Raw genomic sequence first — 13,990 nt, forward strand, 5'->3', positions numbered from 1 at the left:
TGATTGCACAATTTAGAAGTATTCATTCTGCATCACTGAAAACAGAGTAAATACAGACTATTCAAAAATTCCTGGTTAGACAGTGGCATATAACCGTGTCATATTACTCTGCCAAAGAATGTTATGTAAGCTTGAGTATATGAAACTTGTGCTATTTTACAAGGCAACATTTTAATGAACATTTCATTGCTTTTTTTAAAATATCTGTTTCTTTTTTATTTTATAAGAAAAAAAAAATGACCAATTATTTACTACCTTGCGGAAACATGACTTTATTTGGCACCAAACATTCATTACGGTTAATAACTCTGAAAGGCAAGGCACAGCAACATAGGAAATATCCATACATACTGACAGCAGTTTGTAATACAAATGCAGAACACAGCATTAAAGAACTGGATATTTACAGTCTTAACATTATCTGGAATTTAGGCAGATACCTTTCTCAAGCCACATGGCATCTGTGACTGAGCATTCCCATCCTCCGTCACTACAAGTTTGCCAGGGATTTCTATCATTACACTCTATAAATTACTCTCTCATATTTACATTCATGTCTTCATTCTTATATCCCCCCAATAGAAACAGATATTTAGATACACAATAATGATATCCAACATGGCACAGCAATTGTTGGGCTTTTTCTCCTGATAATCTCCCCTATAAGCAATAGCTGCATATATTTTCCATTGTAAATTTCAGGAGTTCATTCTGTGTGTTTTTCAGTTTATTCCATTTTGTTTGGTTTTTATTTTTACTTATTATTCAGACATATGATCAAACTGATGAAGCATAGAGATAAGGCTCCATGCAAAATCAGTATGTTAATTACTGTTGACAAATTAGACAGATTTTTTGGACACAATATATGGCACACATATTTTGGAACATGCATCATTTCTCTCTATATGATACTTCATGAATCCTTCAAGCAGATCTGAAACAAGACCCAGAGGTGAATACAGAGACAACCATGGTCATAACTCCACCTCTTCCTCTGGGAAATGTTTGTATATAAGTAGCATCAACATGCGACATTAACTCGCTGAGCAGCACTTATCTATCCTGACTTAGATATCAAAAATCAAAGGATTAGAAACAAGATTAAGGTGCAAGGATGATTTCCTCTACCTTTCACTTTTTACTTTATCTGTTCATGTTCTTATTATTTTGAATACTTTTGGCAGTGTAAATTCCATTATTAATTTTCTATCCAAGTTAGACTTTTAACAAAGAGCTTAGTTGTTATATTATTTTAAGAAAAAAAAACTTTTTATGGGCTAAAAGATAGGTCAGAATAACCAAGGGCCATCCACTTACACTTTGTGCTATTCTTCCAGTATCACCATTAGTGGGGGTCCATGTTGGATTGATCACATGACTTACATCGGTGGCTGTTCTAAATTTTGATGCTGTTGGCAGATAGGTGTCAGGCTGCTTGATATGACAGAGAGCAAGTTAGCGATGTGTGGATGTAATACTTTGTACTGTATTTTAAAATATCTGTTTAGTCATAATTTAGATGATACACAGGGAAATATACCTGTCCTGCCTATTTCAATCTATGAGCTGGTCATAGATGAATTGGACATTTGGAAACCTGTGGATTTGGTGAATGTGGATGTCAGCAACATTTTCAACACTTTGTCTGGAGACTGGTACCATAATTATGTATGAGTGCCAAAATGGTGGAGTGGACAAGAAATTAACAATTTGAATAAAGCCAGTGGGTAGTTAGTAAAGACAAACTCTCAGAAAAAAATAATAAAAATTGGAGTGTGCACCATTTAGTGTCATGACAATTTTTGTTTAGTATACTTGTGTTAGAAATCCCAATGGGTTTGAAGCGCAAAGTCATCTTTTAAGCTGATGCTACAAAAAATGTTGAGGGGAATCTCCATGGAGACCTGCCACTGTCTTCATTACAATTGCAAAACAGATATATAAGAGTTAATGCAATAAGTCCATATTTATGCACTTTGCATTGGGATTCAATTCAAAGTATACAGTTTCAATGAGATGAGTACCCAAAAATAGATGAGGAAATTATTCTGGGTTGATAACCACCCTGAAAGTGAAATACAGTATGCAATGTGATAGGTCACTGATGAATGCCAGCTAAGTGTCCTTGTACTCATCATGAGGAATGAGTTTCAGATATGGCAAATTAATGTTTTCACTACAAGAGGCAGGGCAAAGCCATATCAGCAACACAACATGTATTTCTCAAGGCTTAAAAATGAATGTATCTCTGAAGGCTGTACAGAGAAAGGGAAATTAGACTGTCAAGAAAGTGCATAATGTGAACATAACAAAAAAAATGCAACAGAAGGGTGGTTGTTGACTGAGGATGTTGTACATGCATATATTAGAGGAAAGAAACAACAAGGGGTATGTGATCTGGATTCAGTGGATTACATATAGATTTATAGGCAAGTGGGAGAGGAGCACCTGAAAAGGTATGAGATGCAACTGAAAAGGGGGTAGTTCAACATAAACTTGAGACAATACAGATTCACACAGAGGGTTGTAATTTCATGAAATGTACTGACAAAAAATGTAACTATAAGTCTTTGCATGGTTACAGACTCCTTGAAATGACATGAGTAAAAGAAAGGAAAAGATAATGAAGTGGGGGAAGAAGGCAACTGTCTGAGGGCTTGCTGCAACACTGGGCAAGCTTTAAGCAGCATCAGTTGTTTGTAAACTTCATAATATGTTTATTTTATTGTCTGCAAATCTCAATGGAAACTTTATCAAACCATTTTATTCAAATGTACTTAGCTGCTTTTCGATACTGAAAGCCACATTCAAGAGAGTGATAGCTGTTATTGTTTTGCAGTCGTATGCCTAGTGAAACAGTCTTCCACTGCTGATGGTACACTGTGGGCTGTGACTTTTACAGTAGCAAAAGGCAGCAGATCCCAGTAACCGATGCTTTCAGCAAAATGAGGTTGTAGTAAGAACTGCACATCTTCAAAGAGATGTTGCTTCACAATACCAGAATAAAAGCTCCACTGGTTGTCTACCTGTAATTAAATGGATTCATTTAAACAGCAATGGTGAAAAACAAATCAGTACTACTTCTTAGATAATAAATCATCAAATTAAGTAGCCTTGTCATAAGACAGTATTTTAAGTGTTACCCAATGAGCAGTTTAAGAGAGAGATTTTGATGAAAGAAACATAATTCCACCTAAAACCCTTCCACCAATGTACATATTCCTTACCACTGACTTTGCTTCAGAGCTTTATGACTAGTAATCATAGTGGATTGACAGATGATGATTGTTTTTAATACAGCTGTATGGAACAGTGGAATAATAATCATAATAATAATAATAATAATATCAATAGTGATATAATTTATGTAAAGCAGCATTCTCTAAATGTCTCCCAGTAGCAAAAGCAGAACTTGATGAGTTCATTATACAAAATGTAAGCATAGCAGCAGCTACCAATAAGATCTTTGGGATATTATCCTACTGTCATTCTTATGGAGTGTATTATATGGCTTTGTTGTTAACAACTAGCAGTTATTCATGTGTTGTTGGGTTCTACTTGGACGCTTTGTTCTTGTACATTAAGGTGCACTGCATGGCCAGGCAGAATCAAGACTGCCAACTCATGTTTCTACTCCGGCCTTCATTGGTACTGCCATGTATCTATAAAATGATCTCAGTACTGACCATACAGCAACTCTGATGATCTATGTTGCAGTAGTGCTTTTAAGTAAAATGATTAGAGCCCCAATTGCCAGCCCATTGGCACAGAGCAGACCCCCCCTCAGTGACACTGCTGACCTGAATCTGATCAGAGGCTGGGATGTCAGAGTTGCAGTGGGGGGAGGGGGCAAACTGAGGATTTTGTGGTCCTTCCCAGCACTACTTCTGTCCTGGCAGGGTGTGGGTTCCTCCTTCTTCATTAACATCTCTCAGTGGAGGGCAGTGGCAGTAATGGTCACAGACACATGAGAGGCAGAGTGCTGATAGGTCATCTGCAGTAAATGGGACATGCCTGGAAGAACATATATACAATGCACACTGACATTACTGCATGTCATGTGTATAAACAATAAGCACTGGTAAAAAAACATGTCTACCATTAGCACTGAGCCATAGCAGGCAGCGCCATATTGTACCATGGCGAACAAATAAATAAACTGATGCATAGATTCATACATAAATAGATGCATACATTCATAAATACATACATAAATAAATAAATATGAAGACACATACACAAATAATAAACAAAAAAAAACAGCCACTATTTCAATCATATGCTAAAAGATTAATCTAACTGGGAAAATCTAGTTTTACATTGTCTAGATAGATGTTTTGGGAATACCGTTACAAAAAATAAAACATTGGTAACTGTCAACTAGTGCATAACTTCTTCAGATGTAACATTTGGGAGGTTTATAGCAGCTGCATTGAACATTTATTCATAGAGCAATGTATATCCTACCAAAGATTAATTGGATGGTTGTACATAATTTGCATTATACTCAGAGAGACAACTTTCATTCTGTATGATAGCTGGCAGTTAATTTTACACAAAAATGACTTTCATTCATTGATTGCACATCTGATAAACGGCCAACCTCCTGAGAGTAGTGGTTTGAATACACCTGTTAAATCATGCCACTTTTTAAATCCTCATGAGATGTTCTTCTTGAAGATCTTCCAAGAAGCAATTCTTTTTCATGAATCAGGCTGTCAAGCAGATCTTCCTGACGGTAGTTATTATACACCTTAAGGAATGCCAGAATGGTGATCCCAAGCCAGGTTAGCCAGGCAGCCCACAGTCCAAACTGCAAAAGAAAAAAGAATGCAGCTACTCCATTTCTGTTAATACATTTTATAACTGCAAATTTGCCTGACTATGCATATGGAGATAGATGTTTGAATTTCAATATTATCGACTTGCACAAAGAGTGACCAAGTTTCCATGTCTGTCTGGGACACGAGTTAAAAGAGCTTTCTGGTCTCAGATGGTCCAGGATGTTAACAGTGAAAAAAAAAAAAAAAATAGTTACAGCATATTAAGAATATATGAAGAGGTAGCTAATAATGGGGTGTAATGGATTCATGTTGCGATGCATGATGGCATCCAGAACCTGCTAGAGGAGCCTGCAAAGGTGAATGAAAACAGGTATAAGGAGTTGGTGGGGAGATGACAGCAAAGGGGGTTGATAGATACATATTCAGAAGTACTGGCAGCAAGCCAAATGAGGAACAAGAAAACTAAGGAATATAATGACTTGTCTTCATGGTGGACAAAGGGAAAGGGCTTGGGAATGGTACTAGAAGGACTACTCATTTGGCAGAGAGAATAGCTGTTTGTGATAGGTGGGCACTCTGTTAGCCCTGAAAGTTCAGTAGTGCATAGAGTTGGGTTGGTGAGGCACATTTAAATGAGCAGAGATATAAAATATGAAGAGGGTGGTGGTATAAGATAAGCAGAAAGCTTAGTTACTACACAGAGGCACAGTAGAGGAACAAATAAGCCTAACTCTAAGTATAACATGGCAGTATTACTACGCAATGCAAAAAGTGTAGATAGAAATTGATAAATATTAAACTAAAAAAGTAACACAGCTCACAGTCAAAATAAAAGCAAGTATTAGTACATAAAAGAAAATAGATGTCATGAAATACTCAAGCTACTGAAGTGAAATAAAAAAATAGGAAAACCTATTTCTACACTATCACAGAAAATTTTGTTAAAAATTATAAAGTAATTTATAAGTAGAAAGATAAACTTTTTTTAATTAAACTTTAATTAAACAGTCATTTTGAATTATAGAGATGCCACCACATACATTATTTTGTCTCACACCCTATATACCCCATTTTCATATGCAACATGTTTTAACCAGTTCATTTTCCCCCATCACTAATAAAGCTCCAAAACTCATTAATAAACATTCAAAAAGCAGAAGAACAGTTGTTTTATGTTACTTATTCAATAGCCATCAACATCTCCACACAAATGTCTTTTTGTATTCTTCCATTTCCCATAGCCATTCATCATACCTCCACGAGTCCCTTCACTAGTCCCTTGTTATCTATAAATTAGCGTAAGATAAGTATGGCCTGCAAAAACTGCATTACTTTTAAGTCAAGTAGTACCTTACCTCACAAAAATACACATTCTGCTTATTCCTTGAAAAAGGGAAACGCTTATTAAGAAGATAACCTCATAGATGAACATCCACCCATGCCCACTCTATCCCAGCTTCAAGAAACTGCTTATTTCTTTGAATGAGACCTCTACCTACTAAACATTCTATCCAGCAAGTATTTTATAGTAATATTGGACACTATAAATTGGCCGTAGGTGTGAATGACCAGTACGGATGAGCTACTGCAGCAGGGCTAGCCACCCAGCAGTGTAAACCTTTGCTCGAGATGACTGTCACTGTTGAAGTGACACCCCAACCCCATGTGCAAAATGGGGAAAAGGGGTTGAGGATACATGGATACATTAAAATCTGCACTATTACTAATATAAATATAATTTCTCAACAGATATAATTCACCTTTTTCATGTAAGTGAGCAAAGAGTACAGGGTCATTAACATCCTTATATAACTGTTCTGTACCACCATAACTTCTGCAAATTAGCCAAGCTGCTACCATAACAATCTGGAACATTCTTGACAACTATCAGAGAGTTATAGAGATATATCAGATTATCAAGATGCATCAAATGACAAAGTATATATACATATATATATATATATATATATATATATATATATATATATATATATATTTTTTTTTTTTCTTTTGGGGGGGGGGACTCATTCAATATTTCTGTATTTCATTAGTCCATTGTGCTTCCAATAGTAATATCAGTGTACCACTTTTCAAGCTTTCTCCTTTCCTTAGTATTGAACAGTATGTATACTATGCTTCCAGAACAAATCCATAATATTGATATATTGGCTTATGATGATGTGATAATATGTAAACTTAATTGCTGTCGTTATATCAGTTCAATATGGAACTATTTCCCAGTCCTTAACCCCATAAACCACACAGCATGAACACAGTTCCGGAGTTACATAAGTCCATACTTAATGGTAAATCCTAATGATGATTCTGTATTAGACCCATAGCATTTCCTTATATACTGAGACACGTACAGCTTAAACAAATTATAGTCATGTCTAACTGCTCCTGACAAGTTGGGAACTGTCCTGCAATAACTTTATGACTTTTGTCTTATATAGTCTTAGAAAGCAGACTAAAACTTTTGCAAACAAATCTGCTGCAGACTGAAGTTCTCACAAACTGTCTGAGCAAAAGGCAACATATTTTTATTCAGCCACTTCCATATTGGGGATAACCTTTCTTCTTGGTGTGAAGCCCTGATCTCTCTGCATGCTATTATGTTCCTGACCACTGTTATAGCTCCTTTTGAAAAGGGACCTTTAATAGGGCTCACAAAATAACTTTCCTCACTTCATTCTGTGCTAAGCATGTCCATCAGTGCCTTGACAAGCATTCTTCCCAGTTCCTATTATACACTGTTTGTGTTTTCTCTACATGTTCTTCCTGTAGTTTTCAACATAGAAGCTTGATGTAGGTCATCCCAAACCATTTTAAGTCTTCATTAGTGCATTACACTGGACAGCTGTTATCACTTTATGTATCTCTGAGCTCCCTTCTTCCTTTCTTGTGGGTCAGAGGTTATTCTTCCCTCTGTTTCATTTTTTGGCTCTGTTCACATATGTTGACTGTCTAGTCCATGTCCTCAATAGTAGAAATTTCCTCTCTTTGCTCAACTTCCATCTTTCTAAAACCACTGTGCAAGACCCAGAGTGTTTTACAAGATCCAACTTTAATCTCCATAGTGTAGTTCCAAGCTCCTGTGCAGTAAGGAAGCACCTTCTACAGACACTCTCAACTATTGCCAACACTGTCAGGCAGGACTCCCTTAAAGGCATTTCAAGCCTCTTAAGTTCACCTCATGCTGAAAGAAAGGAAGGCAGAACAAAGATGATGCAGATTTTAGAAAAATACTGAAACATCTAAAATACAAGCATTTCAGTTCTGTTTCAAACTAAGAGGTGAAAGCTATTATTGGATGCGCATGAAGCTCAGACTCTAACCCCAATGGATCCTGGCCACCTCCCATCAAATGCTTTGGGGAAACTCAGTACTAGAGTACATCATAAGCAAACTTGGTCAGTCAAAGGCTATTTACGTTTGCCTTGACATCTGAGAAGTATATCCCAAACTGGAGGGGACCAAGCACTGAGCCCTGTGGTACCCTACTGGTGACTGGCCTCAATCTGGATGTGGATTCCCTCACTCTAACAACATGTGTCCTATGAATGAACCATATGGATGTGCATCTGGTGATGTAGAGGTTTCTGCCCACTGCAAATGCCCCCCAAGGATCTTAAGTGATTTACAAATGGGTGGAGTTGGAGTAGCATGAGACCTAACCCACATACATGCATTTGGTGAAGTGCTTGTGATAGCACCAGTCTTCCTTCCCTTCTGATGTGTTATGTTCATCAGTACTGAATTAACACAAAAATATTTGAACAGTATAAATAACTGTACTAGCAGTGGGATTCCCTGTTATGCAAGCAACCCATTCCCACATTGAGATACAACTGAACTCTTACCGATAGGAGCTTTCACATCACCTGATCCCCATTACCATCATACGGTACTGACTTTAACTCTGCCATTATAACTAAAGAATTGTAACTCTTTATGAATTATATTTAGTCATAGCAGCAGAGCATAGCACAGCAAGGATCAGCTTTTAGGACAATAGACTGGTCATACCTAAATAACTTGCATTTCCCTGCACAGTTGTAATAGGTTTAAATGCAACACAATGATTTTGGCACCAGAGTATATTGTGTACCACTCTGTATTATGCAATCCTGTCTGCCTCATAGTAAAAAAAAATATTTTGCATGGAAAGACACATAAATACATAGTAACCATAATGTGCATTATGCATGTATAGAACTGCAAAATATGTTTACCAATCCAGGGAGATAGTTCCAACCACTGTTCAAAGGACACCAGTGAGAACAAGATTTTTTTGAACACTAAAGGGATTAATTAAACCAGTCACGGAGGTTGGAGGATTTGGCCAATCAAAAGATACATTTTCTCCCATATCAGGATCAAGAAGGAGGGGAGGAAAGGGCTACTAAAAGAATAGTTTGCTTTAAAGTTTGGGAGCCAGGTCTCAACAAATATTTTGCAGGAGCTGCAAAATGGCAGAAAAACAGGTGAACTAATGGAGATTGTGAGAGAGTTGCATGAAATTATCAACTTGACTAATCAATTATATGGCCTTAGTGCAGCAAATATTCTCATGAAGTGTTTTACTTTTGTCTTCAGCTGTAAGGCAGATTTATTCATTAAGAACAGGAACGTAAAACTTACTTTTGGGGATAAGCAATTTAACGAGTCTGTTACACAATTTTCAAAATCAAATCTAGTTTACCATTCCTTCTATGCAGACATAGCAAGTTTTGAAAAGGTATGTAAAAAAAAGAGCTGTTTTATTTGAATCCTGCAGTAACAAGCTTTTTAACCTCACTATTTCTAAAAGGAAGACATTAGCTCCTTTGAAAAATGAGTAGTCTAAAGTGGTAATAAATTCAGGCAAGGCATGTAAATTGTTTTAATGAATACTGATTATTATGAACTGAAATGAATGATATATTGAGTAATTCATAAATTTATTATGTGGTTATATTTAAGTAGCTTTAGAGAACTTAACATAAAGGGTTATGATTGGATCTTTGATCATAATCAGCTTTTTATGCATTTCAGACATGGACACCAAGAAATTAATCTCAAGAGCAAAAGCTAATGTAAGCAAAAAATTAAAGCTAGTAGTGGTTCAGTGGCAGGTGTTTATGGAAACATGCAGAGAATCAAAAGCCATGACAGATTATGTATTATGTCTAATGAAACAGGACAATATGGAGGTTTGATAGGATGGGCAGAGAGGGAAGAACTTAGACAAACTGCATGGAAGTATGACAGTTAGGGCTAGTGTGCATTTGTATGAAATCCATTGGAATGTGTACTCTCATTTTGTTTTTATATGCTGGCAGGCAGACAGATGGGGGATTAGCTGTGTTGTGCATGAGAGTAACTTGTCCTCTACGTTTGATTAGTTTAACACCTGGCATTAAAGGCTATTCTACATTTGTATAAAATAAAATTGGAGCATTTATTTACTCTTTGGTGGAGCTAGCTGTAATATGGATGAAAGTAACTTGATATCTTCATTTGCTCAGTTCAATGCTAAGGTCTAGTGTCCATTTGTGAGAAATAAACTTGAATATGCATTATCTGCTTTTTTTTGGGGGGGGGTCCATGTCTTTATCTAATATTTTAATCTGCAAATTACCCTCTTGTTATCTACCTAGCTAAGAATGAAGCTTTTCATACATGCATTTGTATGAAATATATTATAATATTTATTTTCTGGTTGGTGTTTGCATGAAACCAAGTTGAAGCTCTTCCTAACTTTGACTCATATTTTGGGCTGTGTCTCATAAAGTGTGTGGTTTTCTGCCAAATCATTAATGACTGCAGGCACTAAATGGAAAAGGGCATGACTGTGAATAAAAACAAATTATCCTCTTGTCATTTTCTCAACTAACATTCTGGTTTTACAAGACCAGTGTGTATTTGTATGAAATAAGCTTTGGGAAATGTTTGTGTGAAACCAAGTTCAGAATGTTCATACAGAATATTCCTAACTTTGCCTCTTTTTGAATTGTACTGTTTTTTTTTTCCTGATAAATCACTGAGGAATGCAGTCATGAAATAATAGCAAACATTTGAGTATTGGCCTTCATACCCTTCAGAAAATGTGTGCCAATATAAATATTGTTACTGTAACAACTTTCTGAGTATAAAACAGAAATGTTTAAAATCTGTCTCTCATTTGAGTCATTTGTCCCTCATTACTTTGTTGGCTTTATATCTAATTTTTGTACTACAAGACAGAGGTTTACTTTATCCTGTTCTGATGAGGAGAATACAACAAAATGGCTGCTATTGCTGGGTGGGGTAGGGGATGCATGTGGATTCAACAAGCATATCTTCTTGTTCTTTGCTCAGTTAACTACATGGGAATAATGGACTAATTTGCATTTGTGTGAAATAAGTTGAAATACTTGTTGATTAGCTATTAAATTGTTGAATAAAGTTGAAATCTTATAGCTTTCAATTGTCCCTGAGTTTGTCAAATGTCCCCAGATTTGCATCATATTTTGCTTTGTTTCACATCCCAGTTGTGGTTTTCTGGCCTGGAAAACCATTGAGGTTTACAATCAGTAAATGATGACAAGTAGTTGAGTTTCAGACTCCATGCCTTCCCGAAAATACATGCTAATGCAAAACTTTCATCCTTGCAACTTTAAGTATACAGCAGGAATATTTAACATCTATCACTAATTCTGGGTATTTCTCATCCATTGTTTTTGGCTTTGTCCTGATTCTTATTCTAAGTGGTTGAGAGGTATTTATTTACCATACTCAGATCAGGAATACAAAGTGGCTATAACTATTGGGTGGGTATAAGGGTGTTTGTGGATGAAAGTAACTTTAACTTGTTGTCTGATCAGTGTAAACAGCATGCATATGTATGATTTAAGTTGGAATACTTGGGCTACTATGTGTTTATGTGAAAAAAACCTGTGTCCATAATTATTATTTTTACCACACACAGGCATCTGAGATGCATACAGTCAACAATGGGGCTATGATGGCTGAGATTGGGGGCTGACTGTGGATTATAATACCTTGCCCTGCTGTCATGATCAAGCCAAACAGCCATTAGTCTGGCTTTGCAAACCTAGTGTGCATTTATGTAAAGCAGGTTGGAATAGTTTATTGTGGGCATTTTTTACCTCTGTTGGACTTTTGAAGTGTACACAGTAAGGTGGCTGCAGTTTATTGGTATGGACATCGGTGGGTTATAATGACAAGTTTGGTCTAAATCAGGAAGTTGAGTCCAACAGCCATGTGCATTTATAAATGGTCCCCATAAAAAGTGTATGTGTGATAGGCTGGGCAGTCCATGGCCTGAAAAGTGCACTGCACTGCATTGGGCCCAAAGTTCTCTTAAACTGCCACTGGGCACCTTCAAATGGATAAAAGTAATGGGACTCAGTGAAATGGAAAAGTAGTACTGTAGAGGTGGAGTAAATGGCCTGACAAGAAAGATCTATAAGCAATTTAGGACAAGCTAAATGGGGAGGAAATGCTTTCCTTGTGACTCCTTCAGACTTAACTGCTTGTGTGTGAAGTGTATAATATATAGCTACTTGTATCCAAAATGAGTAACTGTGAACCATCTAAACAGCACCATAAAAGTTTATCTTGTGGGGAGGGGAAGCTTATGACAGTGACAAAACAAAATGAATTTTAAAGTGCCTGCATCAGTTCTGCTGTTTTTGTTAGTGGGGTGTTATTCCACAGAGTAATATCACAGACAATCACAAGAAATTGTTCTCAGGCATATGATGCCCTTGAAATTAAAACTCAGGCAGCAGATTCATGTGTAAAAGATTGAGGTGTTGTCATGAGGAATTAAGGAAAAACAGGAGTCAATGGTTAAGATGAGACAGGTTGGGAATAAAGAGGAGGTAGCTAATTTAGGAAGTAGGTAGCATGGTATTTCTCATGCGTTTATGCAAGGGAAAGTGAAGAAGTAAAGGTTACATATAGGTAGGGGTTGAGAGTAACAGTCATATGGAAAGAGGAATAGGGATAAAGTGGACAGGCCAGTGGACAGGGCAGAAGGGAGAGAGTGTGAAAGAGGTGATGATGTGGACAAAATGATTGCATAGATGTCTTAAAACAAAGGTGGTGGAAACAGACATTCAAGACAGGGAAAACAGGGGGTTGTAAGGAGAAAAGGATGATAGATAAAAAAGGGCAGGCAACTGAGCAGCTAGTTAACTGACCATTGTGTTACCATTTTTTTGGAATGCATATAATTGGTGTTTTGAATCACAGTGTTATTATGCCATCAGTTTGGTGTTTTGCAGATGTCTTGAATGTGATTGTAAAGTGTGTTTCAGCAATATTTTGCCTGTCAACTAAACAGAGTGATTGTTAATGCATATACTTTACAATTATGTTTTGAAGGTATCTAAAGTTGAAGGTTCAGTAATGAGGATTATTATAGTCAGTGATGGTGCATTTATTTATTATGACAAAACTACAGTAAGAAGATCCTGCTAACAAAAATAAAGGAGACCCTCTAGACAGAAGAAAGGATGAACAGAATCTTATGTCATGAGAGGTAGATCAATAACAAGGAATTACAGTTAAACAGGTTTAGTTGTGAGAGGTATATAAAAGGTGAAGCACAAGAGTAGCAGTTCCTGTTTCACATAAGCATGTGGATAAGGCATTTGCATAGCACCCAGCCATTCTGTTAGGCATGTATAAACAAGGAAAGGTGGAGATAGTGGTGGTATGTGAGGGGAAGCTGCTCCCATGAGGAAAATGGGCTACTGTGGAGATAGCATGCCAAAAAGTGTGATAAGGCCATCCTGAGTGTCAGTGGTTCATTGTACCAATAGACATGGGCACATGCAAGGAGGTTAGATAAGAGTTGGGTAGGACCAATGACTCTCTGGCAAAATACAAGCTATTCTAAATTGAAAACATTGTTCAGCAATGTACAAAATCATGCATGTGTAATGACCTGCACTGCTGATATATAACGTTTTCAAGACCAATGACAATTAAATTCTGGAAATGTGACTAGAACAAATGGATGTCCAGGACCCCCCCAAATACACGCACACACACACACACACACACACACACACACACACACACACACACACACACACACACGCAAATTATACAAGCACACACTAAACTTATGTCCATATAAACATACACACACATGCTCATACCACCCGTAGCATGGGGGGTTGGCATAATGGCTAAAGTCTTTACCT

General features: G+C 36.8%; 1 protein-coding gene across 1 annotated transcript in view; it reads right to left on the reverse strand.

The window, feature by feature from the left end:
- Positions 1-252: 252 nt before the first annotated feature.
- The window catches only part of TMEM179 (transmembrane protein 179), a 248,120-nt gene continuing 234,382 nt past the window's right edge, over positions 253-13,990 (reverse strand). Inside the window, exon 4 of the mRNA XM_044074341.1 lies at positions 253-4,816. Within this exon, the coding sequence (XP_043930276.1) occupies positions 4,637-4,816 (180 nt within the window). The 3' untranslated portion in view covers positions 253-4,636. The remainder of the gene's footprint in view (positions 4,817-13,990) is intronic.

This window comes from Protopterus annectens, chromosome 6.part0, assembly GCF_019279795.1.
Source record: "Protopterus annectens isolate FY-2018-M chromosome 6.part0, PAN1.0, whole genome shotgun sequence".
NCBI lineage: Eukaryota > Metazoa > Chordata > Ceratodontiformes > Protopteridae > Protopterus > Protopterus annectens.